Consider the following 18,182-nt stretch of genomic DNA (forward strand, 5'->3'; position numbering starts at 1 on the left):
GAGCTCGGAATGTGTGTGGTAGTGGCTGAGAAAGTGGGTGTCCAGTTTTGATCCATTTGTCATAGTCTCCAAGACAGCATGCGGCCGTTTACCATCATCTTCCTGCAAATGTCCTTTCTAGGCTGTGTTTTCTTTTTTTTCCTTCCCTTCTTCCTTCCCTCCTCTCCTCTCCCCTCTCCTCCTCTTCTCTCCCTTCCCCTCCTCTTCTCTCCCCTCCCCTCCGCTTGCCTCCCCTCCCCTTCCCTCCTCTCCTTTCCTCCCTCCCTCCTTCCCTCCTTCCTTGTTAAATTAAATGTTTTAATTTAAATTACGTTTTCCCTCTTCCCGTTTATTAACACTTGACTATGATATGCTAAACCTTGGGGTATGCACAGGGTGGTTGGTCATAGAATGTTGTTATTATCTAAAATAGGGCAAAGGGCATTTACAATGAATTTTCAGGCACTGCTTTGACACAATTATTCTGGTGTTTACCCTCTATGTTTATCTTCAGTTGTGCAATGATTATGCGGAGGCAAAGAGCTTTGCTGGAAACATAGTCTTAAGTTCTAAGTCATCAATTTATACACATAATCACTGAAGGACTAAAGAAAACCTTTCTCTGTCTTCCTTTCTTTCTTTAGCAAACAAAAAAAGGGAGAAAAAAACACTATGCAGTAACTCTTGTACATAAACTGGAATTAATTGCTGAATGCATATTTTATAAACTTACAATATTTTAAGTATAAAATTTCCAGTGTTAGTGTCATGACATTGATGTGTGTTCCATCTACAAGGGAAGCACTCTGGGTTGTGCTGTTATCCAGCCACATTCTCTTACCTGGTACTTATGGCTGTGGGCATGTTTTGCATGTTGTTTGGTTGGATGGAGTTGCTAGCTCCTACGTAAAGAAAAAGGCCTAGTTTTTCCCTTTGTCTCAGTAGCACATTACTCTACCCTGGGAAGTTCTGGCTGTTAAGAAACCTCTTTGGGTTGGGTGTGGTGGCTCACACCTGTAATTTCAGCACTTTGGGAGGCTGAGGCAGGAGGATCATTTGAGGTCAGAAGTTCGAGACCAGCCTGGCCAACATGGTGAAACCCCATCTCTACTAAAAATACAAAAATAAGCCGGATATGGTGGCAGGTGCCTCTAGTCCCAGCTACTCTGGAGGCTGAGGCACAAGAATCACTTGAATCGGGGAGGCAGAAGTTGCAGTGAGCTGAGATCCTGCCACTGCACTCCAGCCTGGGCAATACAGCAAGAATTAATATTAAAAAAAAAGAAAGAAAGCCCTTTGTATAGTTCTAATACAATAAAAACTGTTAGAATCTTAAAGTCAGCTTAGGTGAAATAAAATTCAGAAGGCCTGATAATAACATTAGAAGGCCTGATAACTAATGCCCGTGTGCTCTGGGTTTGGTCTCATCACCGGTCTTCCTCATCTTCATTGGTTTACCAACTCATTTGTCCAGCCATGAGCTACACATGAGTTGACATGCACGTGCTAATTTCATTTGGCTGGAATTCACTAAATGAAATTCTAGCTTCTTATAACATCACAAAAGAAAGATGTTTCTAGGGCAGCCTGAAACTACATGCTCAAACTTGTTTTCACCAGTGAAACATTAGAGTCCAAAGATGGTCTTATTAGAGCTGAAAAACGATATGTTTGATGGCATACTTTTAGACCTGAGATGGGCTTCATTTTGCAAAAAAATTATATTTTAAATATAGCATATTGTAAAGGTAGATTAGGAATGTTCTTACTCATCTAGTTTAGCTCTTTTTTTTTTTTTTTTTTCTGCCAGATGTTTATGTTGGTGAGAAACCAATAACACTGTCTAGACCCTTCGGATATAGTAATCAACCATGAATGAAAAACATTCAAAGGTCACACTTCAATCTGGACCTACAACATCCTGCTATTCAAAACTAGATTAGAGATGATGGATCGTGATAAACTGAACCACACTGAATGCTGAGTCAGTAATTTGAGAATTGTCTACAAAAAGCTAAATATGTCACCAAAAATCAACCAGATAAAACAAAGTCTAGACACCATAAAATGTGCTGTTCCCCACACTGCAGTGTCAACAATCAGATGTTATATTATGACTTTTACACCAGCAACCTATAACTCAGGAATCTTCAATCTTTTATAAAGAAAAGTTCTTTGAAGTCATGTGATTCCTGAGTGTGTGTGCATGTGTGTGTGTGCAATTGCCTAGATGTGCTCATGTAAATAAAGAACCAAGAGAGAAGGTATCAGGGTTTTCAAAAAATCACCAACCAAGATTTCACTAAGCAATAATATGCCATGTCTTTTCACCATATCTTGGTGATTTTGATTCTATGATTATCAACCAAGTTGATAATTTGTTTTTTTTAAGAGTGTTTCTGTTGTTGGCTGAAATTCTGTGGAATCAACAATGACTTCAGACAATGTTGTTTCAGTTCTATAGCCCATATGTGCTAAACTCTGAGGATAATCTCATATGTAAATTGAAATATTTAAAGTATAACTTCCAATTTGAGTTCATTCTGATTTCTAAATCAGTTGAGATCACTCTATTCTAGACAGTGACATATTTTAGGCTTTAGTACTTTTAAACTTTGAAAACAAGTCCATATCTCATTTTTAAAAATATGATTAAAAATATAATGTTATAGCACTTTGGAATAACAAGTCTTTTTGTCTTATAAAGAGGAGAATGGCCAGTTCATTAAGGATGATGCACTAACTTGCCTGACTCTTTTTGTTTTAGAGACAGGCTCACATTGTTATCCAGGCTGGAGCGCACTGGCGTGATCATAGCTCACTGCAGCCTCAAACACCTGGGCTCAAGTAACCCTCCCATCTCAGTTTCCTGAGTATTTGGGGCTCCAGGTGCATGCCACCATAGCTGGCTAATTTTTAAATTATTTGTAATGACGGAGTCTTGCTATGTTGCCCAGGCATCTTGAACTCATGGCTCCAAGTGATCCTCCCACCTTAGTCTCCAAAAGTGCTGAGATTACAGGTATAAGCCACCTGGCCCAGCCTTGTTTGCAGAGACGATTTCCCTTGGCTCTATGGGGGCATCCAGAAATTCCGACTTCTTTTTGTGTGTTTATAGGATACTCTTGGCTCCACGAGGGAAAGTGGGGCCCACAAAAATCTTCAGGTAAGTTTAAGCCGGTGTTTCTCAACCTTTGTACTCATGTTGGACCCCTCCCATCTGTGCTTCCTTTATTTTTTTTGAGATGGACTCTCACTCTGTCGCCCAGGCTGGAGTGCAGTGGTGCTATCTTGGCTCACTGCAAGCTCCGCCTCCCGGGTTCACGCCATTCTCCTGCCTCAGCCTCCCGAGTAGCTGGGACTACAGGCTACTGCCACCACACCCGGCTAATTTTTTTTCTTCATATTTTTAGTTGAGACGGGGTTTCACTGTGTTAGCCAGGATGGTTTTGATCTCCTGACCTCATGATCCACCCGCCTTGGCCTCCCAAAGTGCAGCGATTACAGGTGTGAGCCTCCATGCCCGGCCGCTTCCTTTCTTTATCTTCAGCATTGTGCAAGGTGCAGCATGTGCTATCAATACAATATGTTGATTGAATATATTTTTAAAAGCTACCTATGCCCCTTTCTGATACTGCCCCCTTGCAAGCTGAGAATTGCTGATGTAACTCAGTGATGAGTCTCAGATGCCTCTCAGTGACCAAGAGACAACGTACAATTCTTTTTTTTTTTTTTTTTTTTTTTGAGACGGAGTCTCGCTCTGTCGCCCAGGCTGGAGTGCAGTGGCGCGATCTCGGCTCACTGCAAGCTCCGCCTCCCGGGTTCACGCCATTCTCCTGCCTCAGCCTCCCGAGTAGCTGGGACTACAGGCGCCCACAACCGCGCCCGGCTAATTTTTTGTATTTTTAGTAGAGACGGGGTTTCACCGTGGTCTCGATCTCGTGAGCTTGTGATCCGCCCGCCTCGGCCTCCCAAAGTGCTGGGATTACAGGCGTGAGCCACCGCGCCCGGCCACAATTCTTACTTAATAAAAAGCTCATGCTCCCTTGAGTTCCAAGTTAGTGCCAACGGGTCATACTTGTGGCCAGTGGGCAATGGTTGTGTCTGTTGTGCTCGCCATTCAGTGCCTAGCACAGTGTTCTACATACAAAAGATGCTCATTGAATCCTTGTGGGATTAAATAATGACAATTGACAGGCTGGGTTGGAAGTTTCTGATCTTTCTCCATGAACATTTACTAATGGAATTTTAAGGTAGCAGCAAAAAATATCCTAACTTAAGTGGGACTCAAATAGTACCTGTTTCTCCAAATTATTTTGAAGATTAAATGAGAAAATGCCTCTAGAGCTCTCAACACAGGTTCTGGCACTTAGTAGACACTCATCAAGAGCATGTCCAAAGGATGACAACCACCTATTGCTGGGTTCCACATTTCATTCATATTCTAAGAAAGCACGTGCCTCCTTGTCTTTGACTGTGCCTGAGAGGAGCAGAAGCAGTACTATAGTCATGAGTTTGACGATTATGAGGCTGAATAACTGTGTTCTTTTCCATGGCTAGGTCTTCATCGATAACTACAGCTTCAAAAATATCAGTGGTTGTCCTTGAGCTATAGGGAAGAACACAGAGGGATCAATGCAAATCCATCATCATCACACACAAGCAACTCCAGCACATGCCAGCTGAATGGCATCTCCTCTTTCTTCAAGAGTGACAAACTGGTTCAGTGGCTTGTGCCTGTAATCCCAGCTGGGAGGATCACTTGAGGCCAGCAGTATGAGACCAACCTGGGTGATAGAACAAGACCCTACCTCTACAAAAATGAAAAAATTAGCCACAATCCCATAGTCCTAGCTGCTGGGGAGGCTGAGGCAGGAGGATTGCTGAGCCCAGGAGTTCAAGGCTGCAGTAAGCTATGATGATACTACTGCACTCCAACCTGGGAAACAAAGCAAGATTCTGTCAAAAAAAAAAAAAAAAAAAAAAGACATTATTATTAAAAGTAAGTAGAATAAGAAATTAAAAAACATTCAAGTTTAACTTCCATCTATACCTAAATAATTCATTTGGAATAGAGAACTTCCAGAGGAATGTTCTTTTAAATCCAGTCTTTGCTTTATGAAATAGCCTCAGATCCTTAAGTAGATGTGTGAGAAATTAATATGATCCTCCTACCAGGCCTTTGATTTTGTACATATCTAGGTATTGTAATTACAGTGACCTATGGCAAAATATGCAGACTGTACATGCATACTATTTTAAATAAAGAAAGTCACAGAAGTCTTGTTGCAGAAAGGGAGGTGTGCAAAACATCCCTTTCAAGTGGCAGCCTTGACATTTAGCATATTTTTTCCCATACCAGAGCTGAGCCACATGCTTGAAAGCCCAGGCCTGCTGTACTGCTGCTCTTTTCCATGTTTGGCTCCATCTATACAGCAATTTTCAAAGCAGGTCCCAACGTGCTTAGGAAAACTTTCAGATATTGTATATCTAGCCTGACAAGCTCATATACAAGGACTGATTCCCTCATCAATGTGTGGAATCAATCACTCTCCATTCATTTCCTTTTGGAGTCCACAAAGATCTGGACAAAAATCACCTCCAGTAGATCCTTCTTTGTTTCTCTCCAGAGATACAGAAATTTGTTCCATTTGCCATTGACATTTTACATTTCCCTTTCTTCTTCTTCTTTTTTTTTTTTTGGACTGGTTGAACCACTTTTGCCCAAAAGCCCTAAGCCAATTATAGAGGTGTCATGGTAACAAGGTGAAGGCCCTCAGGAAGTAGGGTATCAAGACTGAAACTGATGGACTGCTTAGTATATGTCAATGATTCTTCTGAGCACTTCGCAGAGTAGCTCATTTAATCCTTAAAACCATTTCATGACATAGGGACTGTTATTCCTTTTGTATTGGCAAGGAACACTGACTTGCCTAATACTACCCAGTGCGAGAGCCAGGACTCAGCCCCAGGCAGCCCGACATTGCAGGCAACTCTCTAAGCCACTATATAATATATTCTCTCATCAAAGCCACCCTTGAGATCAACATGCTCCTCTTTTTATTGAAACAGTATCATTTAACTTAATCTAGATACGTGTTCACATTGCAGTATCTCACGAAGCTTCCGTAGTGGTTGTCTGTCTTTAAAAATCTCCTCTGGTGTTGCCTATGATTGGAAAAGTCTTTGTTTACTAGAGGAGGCTGCATATTTTGAGGCCTACATCACTCATGGTTAAAAGGCATTACATATGCCCTTACTTGCTTTTCACTGTGAACCAAATGAGCAGAGAACAGTTCACAGGAGTCGATGTCTGTGGTTGCCCTTCCTTGGAAGTGGGCCAGAATTCCTGATGCCCCACTGAACTGAGAGTCAATGTACCACACAGTGTGTCCAGCACTCTTTTTGCCAGTGAATTGGAGGACTGATCAGCTGCAATGTAAAAATCTATTTTGCAAAAGACATATGATCCTGAACACTCCGTAAAATACCTCAGGGGATTTCAACCTAATGTAGTTACTTGAAGAATTTATTTTATGTCTGTTGACTCTCACTTGGATTGAGGTTTGCCTAAATTTTCTTGCCCTCTTCATAGGCAATTCAGTTTTTTCTCCTTTCTCTTAAACATTTTTGTTTGTTTTACTTTCTTTTTTAGAAGATGAGGTCTTGCTGTGTCACTCAAGCTGGAGTGCAGTGGCACAATCATAGCTCACTGTAACTTTGAACTCCTGGACTCAGGTGGTTCTCCTGACTCAGCTCCTGGGACTACAGGTGGGTGCCACCACACCTGGCTAAATTTTTAAATTTTTTGTAGAGACAAGGTCTTGCTCTGTTACCCAGGCTAGTCTTGGATTCCAGGCCTCAAGCAGTCCTCCTGCCAGGACTCCATATTTTTGGGATGACAGGCGTAAGCCACTGTACCCAGACTCTTAAATATTTCTGGAAATAATGTCATGCCACGTATCTTAATCAGGTGGAAGCATTTAGACTTTTTCCCTTATATGTCATGTTTCCCAAATTGAGAGAAGAAATCACTTCTTTTTTTAAAAAAAGGTCCGTGTAATTGATACTATTTAGTAGCTCTTACTTTATTAGATGTTGTTAAATAAAGACTAGTATTGGCCAGGCCCAGTGGCTCATGCCTGTAATCTCGGCAGTTTGGGAGGCCAAAGTGGGTGGATCATTTGAGATCAGGAGTTCAAGACCAACCTGGCCAACATGGTGAAACCCTGTCTTTACTAAAAATACAAAAATTAGCCAGGCGAGGTAGTGGTGCCTGTAATCCCAGCTACTCGAGAGGCTGAGGCAGGAGAATCTCTTGAACCAGGGAGGTGGAGGTTGCAGTGAGCCGAGATCACCCCACTGCTCTCCAGTCTGGGTGACAGAGTGAGACTCTGTCTCAGAAAACAAACAAACAAGCAAACAAACAAGCAAAAAAGACTAGTATTTGATTTCTTTCAGCTTATTTGTTTATTCCACTGCCTAAACTGAAGAAAGCTGTGCACGTGTAATCTTGGCTTTGCCTGACTTTCAGGCCCTCTAACTCTTTCTAGCCTCAATTTTAATTTCTTTTATTTTTCCTTAGAGGCAGTCTTATCAGTCTATCAGTCCAAACTTGTTTGTGGAGCTTTGTCAAATGTACATCAAGGAATTTTAGCCAACTCATATAGGAGAGCCCAGCATCTCAGTCTGAGAATTTTTGACTACAGGTATTTAAAAGCCACAGCAAATATTAAACAGAGATTCAGGGGCCTATGAACTTGGATGAGGAAACATTATGTTTGCATTGTCACTAAGCTCTAACTGAAATTTAGCATTTGCTCCAATTATAAATGTTGGCAAATTATCCTGCTCCCCTTCAATGGCCTTAGCTGTCCCTGTGACTTTGCCACCAGTAGAAACTGGACATTTGCATATCAGTTAACAGTTGTAGATATTGTAGAATATCACTTACGTTCATCCCTACTCCACAATGATGTCACTATTGGACCTATTCCAGATCATACATGATTGACATTTTTCTATCCACAGGGGTTCACTCAGGCTGGCTGGGTGAATAACACAAGTAAGGTGTTCACGTGACCTTACTGGCCAGCTACTGGGCGGATCTGTGCCTTGTGGTCATTCAGCCACCAAACAGTCAAATTGTAGGTTCACAAATTTGTGACCTAGCTGTGGACATTGCCTCCCAGGTTTCCCTATATCTATAATGGTGAGTGACAAGGAGATGAGTCAAAGACCAGGTTAATGCACAACTTAATGTTCTTAGTTGAGTTAAATAACAACAGTGTGCACATGATACCTTTAAAAATAGCTTTTAACTGGCTGGGTGTGGTGGCTCACGCCTGTAATCCCGGCACTTTGGGAGGCCGAGGTGGGTAGATCACGAGGTCAAGAGATCGAGACCATCCTGGCTAACACGGTGAAACTCCGTCTCTACTAAAAATACAAAAAAAAAAAAAAAAAAAAAAAAAAAAAAATTAGCCAGGCTTGGTGTTGGGCGCCTATAGTCCCAGCTGCTTGGGAGGCTGAGGCAGAAGAATGGCGTGAACCCGGGAGGCAGAGCTTGCAGTGAGCTGAGATCGCGCCACTGCACTCCAGCCTGAGCAACAGAGAGAGACTCTTGTCTCAAAACAAAAACCAAAACAAACAAAAAAATAGCTTTTAACTTATACTTACTTGTCCATATTTTAAAGGCATTATCCTTTTATATAATTCATTCACAGTATACTAATACATCATAATTTTATGTTTCAAATACTTTGATAACTATATTTCACTATAATTGGTTTTCTCTATAATTCTATATATTTTATTTATGCATTTAAAAATATTATTCTGAGAAGCGATCCATAGGTTTCAAAAGAATGATAAAGAGATCCATGGGCACAAAAGCAGGCTACAAGGCCCTCTGTGGAAGGAAGGATTAAGAGGCAACTGCCCTTCAGGAATGTAATGCGCCCTATTGACAAGATGTCCATGAATCAGAGAGGAGGGGGTGAGAGCACAGAGGAGCTTTAAGAAGGAAGCACACTTCATCCAGCAAAAAGCTGTCCCCTGCATCGCTCAACCACTGTCAGCCTCGAAGTTCTAATTCACTGAAAACTCAATACCACCCTCTGCTTTTAGCAAAGAAGACAGAGTACCTTGGGGTTGGGAATAATGGTAGTAGAGGATAGGAGTAAGAGAAACTCCTGTGGGATATAATTGGGCTGAAAAAGTGGATCATATATAAAGGCGGATGCAAGTAAGACAATCTGATCTGTCCTTCCTCACAACCTGAAGGCCTTTTCCTAGCAACAATTTTGTGTATTGTTTATAAAAGGCTGCAGATGCTTAAAAATAACAGAGAGGCTCCCTGTTTCATGTAGAAGGGAGTTTAAGACAAGAAGATGTAAATGATGGTTTTTGTACATGACATCATTTGGGATAGCAGAACTGTGTTTGTGTGTGTGTGGGGTGGGGGTGGGGGGGAAGGTGAGAAAGGGAAGGAGGGAGGGAGGGAGAGAGAGAGAGAGAGAGAGCGCGCCAGAGAATCAGAATATACCTAATAAGGAAACTTCACATGTTATCCCACGACCAAACCCTTTGGTTAGATGAAAGAAACTAAAATCTCAGATTAGTTTTTGAGAAACCTGATGAAATTCAGGAAGGCAATAATTATCACTGAAATAACATTCTAGGTACTATTAACAGAAGTATTATCTTCCAGGGACTTAAAAAACACTTTTTACCTGTTACCTCATTAATTTCACAACAGAAAGAAAAGGGTTTGGACTTTCTACTGCCCTCCATTCTGCACACGAAGGCAAGGTGCTATGATATATAACAAAGATTTTCTCTGGTGTTCAGAGAAGTGACTTTTTGTGGGTCGTTAGCCCCCATTGTTTAACGTTTGGTGAGCGTGAAGGGTTGAGTGCGGACGAGAAGCTTGAGGGAAAGGGATGGAAGCAAGCGCTCTTGAGGTTTGGATGTGCACCAAGTCAATCTGTGTTTTACTAAATGAGCTTTCAGCCATGAGCCAAGAGTGAGGAGGACACTAGAAGTGTCCGGGTCCCCCAAATCAGAGTCAGTTGTCATAGTCAAAGTCTTTTCCTTTCAGGTATGGTATCTGTATTCTCTACTGTGTGAATTACTTCAGGGGTCCATACTGCTCTTAGAAAACCTGGGCAGCATAAAGAATTCTTTCCCTTGATGGAACTACAGCAGCAAAAATCCTATTTGCTGCTAGAGTTGTGAAAACATTTGAGTTTTCATCACACATAAAAAGTAACCGTTTTTCTCTAAGTGTTTTCATTAATTTACACTTGCTGTTATGTTTTGACTGCAAATATAGTATTAATATATAACAGACAAATGAGAAGAAAGAGAACAACTTTCCAGGGATAATATTCTTATTCTTAGAGGATATTATTATTCTCAGCAGCTGTGAAAGGCTATTTATTTATGAAAATGTAAGAGGAAATCTCAGAACCATAAATGTCTGAATTAGTCTTACTTTCAAATTAAAACGTTAAACCATAACAAGATATTTCTCCATTATCTTTAGTAAGATATTATTTATAGAATCTTTTCATTTGCAGCATTGTTTATTAAACAAGACAACTATGAAGAAACTACCTTTTCTTTTAAATTGTCAACCAATTACAGTCGTGAATTTTTTACTCCCAAATCTTATATCTTAAACTTCCTTAAAGAATTAAATAAAAAATCATATTGGAAAGTCGTATTTCTTTAGGGTGCCACATTTTCCTCTAAAGCAATAATAAAATGGTTAAATTTAAAATATTTTGCTCCCTTCCCTACCTAATGGTTAAACTTGACATTGTTTCCTTTCCATCAGTCCTGGGGAATATTGTTTAGTGTAACAGAGAGAAAGATTTTTATGTGCATTCAGAACAATCTTAAGAGTCTATGGGGGTGTGAAACTAGCAGGTTATCTTCACAATCTGCTTTATCATAATCGCACACTTTAAATTTCCCCTCTTCAAGTCATATCAGGACAACTATGTGAAAATCAAACGACCTTTTATTAAGAACACAGCACAGAACTCTGCATTGACTCTTCGAGGCCACCTCTAATATTTGTAACAATTCAGACCTTCCTTCAGTATATGGAAAACAACTGGATTGACCAAAAAGGTTAAGAAAACATAGTCTTTGACCCATCCATGTAGATGGCATAGGAACATAGACTTGGAGAGCAAACAAGAAGGCACCATAAACGCTATTGGGAAACCCTACCCAGATTCAGAGAGTTTTTCATACCGTAGTGAGATGCTATTTTATCCCAACAAAATGAGACAGAAGTCCCTATCTCCTCACCGGACCCCTGCAAACACAGTCTGCCGTTTGGTGGCTGTCACATGAGCCCTAGAGCATTTGAATTGCACCACTGTATTTATGTTTTATTATATTTCAAACGCCTGCCTCTGGCATACATGACACCCTCTTGGAACTGAGAGTAGCTCCAGGCTGCCAGAGGAAGTACCAGCAGGCTTTCACTGGGCAGCGCCCATCACTCCACTGACACACAGACCTGCCAGGCCCCTCTCCCGCGCACACGCCAGGGCACCTCACATCTGATCAGCTTCAGCTCCAAAGCTGACCCGAGACAGCCTCGCGGAGCTCAGGGCTTTTGCGGCAGTTGTTCATCACTACCGATTTCCTGACAGTCACAAGGACCTTGCTTCTCTTTTCAAGGTTAAAAAACCCCACAACTCTCGTAATTCCTTATCTAGAAATAATCAGACCAGTAACCAGAGCGGCGTTACACAAAACAAACACACAAAAATCTCAACACTCCGTCAACATTAAATACTAGAGAAAGGGAGACCGAACACACTACCATGACAAGAATGAAACTTCACCCAGCTGATGAGATCATTCATGATCCAAGCTCATCACTGCGCCTTCGCAGTAAATTGTTTTCTTTTTAATACCCCTCACCCCCGGTCTCCAATCCCCCTCCGCCTCTCACCTGCCAGCCGTCTGTCTCTGGTATTTTTCCAGATGACATCCAGGGCTCTGGCCGTGGAGTCCCTGATGTGATCGCTAAAGGACCTCCGGAGAGGGGCTCGCAGGGGGCGCGCCATCACGTGGGCCTTGGGGTCCCCCATCCGCTCGCAGACGCTTTCAGCGCAGCCCGGGCGCCGCGACCATGCCTCCGTCCTCCGCCCCGCGCTGTCCTCCCGGCCGCAGGCTGTCGCCTGCCTTCAGGAGCCCGGCATTGCGGCTGGCACTGCGGCCCCGGGAAGCGCCGACTGCAGGCGGCCTCCTGGCCAGCGGCCAAGCGCGCGCGGCGGCCACATCTGGAAAGGCTTACCCTGCGCCGGCGACACCCTCGCGGGGCGCGCGAGCTGCAGCCCAGCTACCCGGAGGCGTCTCGCTTCCTGTGTAACCCAATGACTCACCTGGGTCCGCGCCGGGCTGCTCCTCGGTCACACAGCAGGTCTCCCCTTCAGGGGCAGTCCAGGTGACCTCGCGTTTTCAAAGGGAAACGCAGCGCCGGAGGCAAGCGAGCAAGGGAGGTCGGAGGGTGGGGCTGGCAGGTGGCCTTGTCTTTAACTTTCAAGGTTGATTCTCAAGAACATTTGCGTTTTAGTAACTCATTTTTATCTCATTAACTCATAGTTTTAGATTAGGCGGTTGATGAGATAGGAAGTTCAACCTTTAGTTGTGGTTGTGGGAAGGAAGATATGGCTGGAAGAAGCATTTTACAGGTCAATCTGGATTCTCTCTAAGAAATGGAGACCTGAGAGGCCAGTCACTGTGGCTCACGCCTGTAATCCCAGCACCTGGAAAGGCTGAGGCTGGAGGATCACTTGAGGCCAGGAGCTTGAGAACAGCTTGGGCAACAAACAAGACCCCACCCCTACAAGAAATTAGGCCGGTGTGGTGGCATGCACCTGTGGTCCCAGCTACTTGGGAGGCTGAGAGGGAAAAATCGCTTGAGCCCAGGAGTTCCAGGCTGCAGTGACCCATGGTCATCCCCACTGCACTCCAGCCTGGGGGACAGAGCAAGACCCTGCCTCTAAAATAAATAAAATAAAGAAATGGACGCCTGAGTTTTAAACAAAATATTGATCAGCTCCTCACATTTTCTCTCTAACCGTACTTCTACTTACATTAGTTTAATCAAGTCACTCTAGGTTTTGCCCCTTAAAAAGTTTCAAATATCCCAATTTTATGAATCTTCTAGTTCCAAGTAAGTGAACTTCCTCATTACAATTGCACATCAAAAACTGACCCTCCAAAATGTAAAAAAAAGTGCCCAGCACTGTGAAATCAAAATATGAGCCAACTGCTTCTTTTACAAGATACGCACCTTAGTTTCTAAAATGCCAAATAAATCTATTTCTATGCCAATAAATTTGGCAGATTTTTTGCCTTTTAAACGCATTATTAATCCTCTTTTCTTCCTGTCTACCAAATCCTACCTTATAATGCACAAGGTTTGGCAGGGAAGCTTAATATTGGCATAAGATAGCATCTAAAGGCCAGTTCATAACCTTTGCAAGATGAGATAATGTTGTAAAAACACTTTGTAAATTGCAAGAAGCCATGCAAATGCTAATTATTACCGTAATTATTTTTACACACACAGTCATTTTCAACCCACACTGATCTCCTGAGTCTTCTAATTTCTACAACATGCATTATTTTCACCATATATCTTTGACAAGTTAATTATACAAAGGATGATTATGAAAATACTGAGATTGTGCTCATGAATTACAACTAACATTAGTACCAGTGCTTATTAATAACCTATATGTCCTAAACTGTGTTGTTCCCAAACTGTTAAAGCTCATGAATGTCCCCCATTGAGAATGCACTTCATGGTAGATATCCACGTCTTTGCCTTATCATTGGACGGGGCACAGATTAGGAGGGAATGCATGCTAACTGCTGAAGTATATAGACCTCTGTGCCTGGAGGGGCCGATTCCAAATGAAAATCCTCTATTAAAGATTTTCAGAGAATATGATTGCCATAACCTGGTTCTATTTTAAAACAATGTCCCCAAAGTTTGTGTGTGTTTCTCTTGCAAAGAGATCTGAACACCTTGAAGCACATCGAATCGTGTCATCTGGACCTGTTTTGCAGAGGAATGACATGAAGTACACATGGCATGGGTAGTGCCCTTCACCAGATGCTGTTTTAGGCCTGCGGAACTTTAGGACGAATAAGACCTCAACTCTGTCTTCAAGGAGGAAATATCACATTGACCAAAAATAGTTCCAAAATAATGTGATACGTTTCAAGATAGAAGCATGTTCAAAGTGTTACGCAAAATGTTATAGGAACACAGAGGAAAATACAGCCGGGATTCCTAACTCCTCCTAGGCACTGACCTCGCCTGAATTTCCAATCTAGATCGATGATAAAGTTGGGGACACACAATCGCTCCCAGCATGATCAACAGCTGGTTGTTTCAGTCAAGCAAAGTGACTGACTATAATGATAGGAAGCTTTTCTATACCTAAACACAGAAAGGAAGGGGAGCAGTAAAGGGAAATAAGCATTCATTAAGTCCCTATAATGTATGATAAATGCTTTTAGTATTGTATATAGATTAGCAAGTCATCAGAGATCCAGTATAGGTATTATTATCACTTTTTTAGAGATGAGGAAACTTGAAGCTTAGAAAAAATGTGAAAAAGGTTAGATAGTAAGTGGCAGATCCAGGATTCATGCCCGGAGCTGTCTACCTCAAAAACTCATTAGCTTCCTAATCAACTTGGTTGGTCTTAAATTAACGACGATAGTAATGATAGTGACCCATTAGTGTTATCTAGGTTCAGTCGATACCAAGCTATGAGCTAATGCTCTTTAATCTTAGCCAAAATAAAATAACCAACAGGACCTAGGGTGTGGCAGAATTCTGAGTCTGCAGATGCATTTGAGGTGATCCCGACTACGGAAATTCAAGGGCAATGAGCCAAGAGAACCAAGGTCTAGTTCAACACACACTGTTTAACAATAGAGCACTCAGGTCTAATCTCCAAAGTGTTATAAAACAACCCTCCTCCTCTTAGCAACACACTTTCTCTAGGACAGTACTCACAGTTCTTCAGTGAAGCTCATCTCAGTCGGTGTTAGAAACACCTGCCTATTCCTAGTGCAAGTTGCATTAGGTAGAATGACCCACAGCCCTCACCTATCTAAGAGGTTTTTATTTTTTATTTGTCTTTTTGGAAAGGAAACCTCATGGCATAAATGTAAGTTTCATTGGCAGAGTATTTCAGGAGGGGAAGTGCAGTTAAGCATTGTTGAGCAAGGCAAACTTTAATTATAGGTTTTACCGTAGGCCAATGTAGAGCTGGCAACTTGGTCTCTCATTTCTGACAACTCGTTAAGTCCAAATTTCACTGTGAGGGTATTTCAACCCCTTATGGATGAATCTGAGCTATATTTTATGTGTATGGTGTAAAGACATTCTAATACACAACCAATTTTAAATTATTCTTACATTTTGCTTGCTTTGGAGGCCACTAGAAATGCTACACACAGAAAAGGTGCTGCTTAGAATCTGCCACTTATACAATAATTCCTCAAGTTGTATTTCCACAAACTTCAAACTATCCCAGTTTTCTGTGACACTGAGAGGTGAGAATAGTTTGTGATAATTAGTGTTGTCTCAGCTTCGTAGGTAGAACAAGTAGGAATATGAGGAGTTCATTGATTTTTCAAGATCCCACTGGGAATCATAAGAAAAATGAGAATCGGCTATGTGCAGTGGCTCACGCCTGTAATCCCAGCACTTTGGGAGGCTGAGGTGTGTGGATCACCAGGTCAGGAGATTGAGACCATCCTGGCTAACACAGTGAAACCCCGTCTCTACTAAAAATACAGAACATTAGCCGGGCGTGGTGGGACCTGTAGTCCCAGCTACTCGGGAGGCTGAGGCAGAATGGAGTGAACCCAGAGGTGAGATTGCACCACTGCACTCCGGCCTGGGCGACACAGTGAGACTCCATCTCAAAAAAAAAAAAAAAAAAAAAAGAGAATAACAACGTTATGCTTTGATAGGTTTGCAGTTTCTTATTTCTGTGATAAAGGATTAGTTTCAGCCATTGGTGGAGATGCTGTTTGACCAGGAAAGCTGTGTAAACTCTTCCAGATCCCTGGAGAGCAGAGGTTCTAGTTTGTATCCTAAGCTAGAGATTCTGGTTTAAGTAAGTCCCTAACATTTTCCATATAAGAAAATCATCCTGCTTTGGTAATATATTACTAATTTAATTTAATTTTGTCTGATTTATACATTTTATCCTACTGCAAACAAAATTTTTAATTTTATAGTGTTTCTAGGTTCCATCTTCTCTGATTTAATGTTAGGGACCCTTCTTTACCAAGCCTGTGTAACATAAATCCACTTTTGTCTTATGGCCACTGTTGCTGATGAAACTCATTTAACCCTTCTTTGGACCAATGAGAAGAACATTTAGGACTACCTAAACTGCTGGAAGATCCTTTCAAAAGAATGTGAATAACGATGGGAAATGAAAAGCTTATTCAGAGTTTATACTATGTTTGGATCCAGGTCTTTGGCATAGAAAGAAAATGATTATAACCCCATTGGTTATGTCCTGTGAGTGATCCAGCCCCTGAAATAGGACGGCAGGCTTAGTGAATGGCAGTGCCTACCCCAGCATAATATATCTGCCTAAAATGCTGTAACTCCACGAAGATGTTCTCCACTGTGTAGGTATCCAATAGTCCATGACAAGGAGTATTCGTAGAATGAAGCCTCTGTAACTCTGAAGGATGTCTAAATGGTTTCTGTTCATTGTGATAACTGGCATCTAGCATGTGGGTTGCATGTTGTGGAGGACCGCTTTCGTTTTGAAATGTTTAGATAATATAATCATCTTTAGTGCATTTGCTCTGGCAACTGGAAATTTTCCTTGTTAATCTGCTTCTACATTTGGAACCCTAAGGATTCCACTGAATTTGGTTGAGAATCTTCTTTGTGATAAGCTCTATTAAAAATTCTTGACCAAAAGGCTCAAATCAAGGTGGCTTGCACTATTAGGTGCATATTGATGTTTGATAGACCAACAAACTACAATGATGATTTTCTTCAAATTGATTATCTCTGACCTGAGGGCAAACAAAATTATTCTTGGAAGGCAGGGAGAAAATCTTGGAATCTATATCTGTATGTACACATAGTGTTCTTTAAGTATTTCCATTTTGTATAATGTACAAAGCACATAAGTACCGTGATTTATAGATATAATTTATACATAAATAAATGTATACATTGCGGTTCTATGCTGAGAAAGCTTTACTGACAGGACTGGCGATCAAGGTTCAGAGACTTGCTCTACAACTTCTGATATATACCAAAATCACACTATCTGTCAGAGTAAAATCAACTTGTTGGAGGGCACAGTGTTGAATATATCTATAAGGGGAAAGACTGCAAAAAAACAAGAAGTGAATGTTAGGGAAGAGAGGACTTCCTTTTCTTCTTGAGTCATGTAACAATATCTTATTTCCTTTTGACTGCTGAATTTCAGTAACTATGCTTTCTGAAGCAAAGATCTCTACCTGGGCTATGAAAAGTCACCTTGCTTGTGGAAAAGAGGACTTGATTTCAATTCTGCCCCTTGCCAGACAGCTTTGTGATCTTAGGACAGCATTTTGTTTTCTCATTTGCTAATGAGGGTATTGACTAGATCATTTATTCTGGTTGAAATTCGAGGGTGGGAGAAGAGGATATCAGAATTACATAGGGTGGGGACTTGTCCCTCCTGTTAGAGTGGAGTGAAAAGTTTAAACAACTCTACTGGGCTAGATGGTCTCATTCCACTTCAGAAAAATACCTCAGCAGAATTCTACCTATTAGTATATATAATTGGCCATTTTAATGCTTTCCTTAAGCTATTTTCAAGTTGCTTTGAACATCTTTCTCTGGAGCTGTTTCTTTGGATTTAATCCTCTCTTGATCATTTCTTTTCCACTCTCTGTAGTTGACCATAGTTTTCAATGTGAAAATATTTAACAGAGAGGCAGGAAATAAAACATACTGGAAAAAAGAAAGAGGATGTAGAGATGCCTTCAGAACTTTTTTTCTATGTCATGATTTCAGGTTTTCTTTTATGTTGTAATTTCAAAAGGTTAAGCATTTGCAATTTCTATAGAAAAATAAACAATAATGGTACATCAAAAATAATGCAAAAAAGTCTATAACT

The 18,182-nt window shown here is 41.4% G+C and overlaps 1 protein-coding gene across 5 annotated transcripts in view; it reads right to left on the minus strand.

Moving 5' to 3' along the window:
* Positions 1-18,182, minus strand: part of DLC1 (DLC1 Rho GTPase activating protein) — a 523,910-nt gene that overhangs the window by 179,582 nt on the left and 326,146 nt on the right. Inside the window, exon 1 of one of the 5 annotated variants that reach the window (XM_025393617.1) lies at positions 12,393-12,569. The exons of 3 other annotated variants lie outside the window; for them this stretch is intronic. Coding sequence is in view for 1 of the 2 variants with exons in the window: in XM_025393614.1 (XP_025249399.1) it covers positions 11,960-12,098 (139 nt within the window). In the remaining variant the exon portion in view is untranslated. Of the gene's footprint in view, positions 1-11,959; positions 12,247-12,392; positions 12,570-18,182 lie in introns of those variants that run through there. One more of the 5 variants, XM_025393614.1, reaches the window with a different exon arrangement.

The sequence above is a fragment of the Theropithecus gelada genome, chromosome 8, assembly GCF_003255815.1.
Source record: "Theropithecus gelada isolate Dixy chromosome 8, Tgel_1.0, whole genome shotgun sequence".
Lineage (NCBI taxonomy): Eukaryota > Metazoa > Chordata > Mammalia > Primates > Cercopithecidae > Theropithecus > Theropithecus gelada.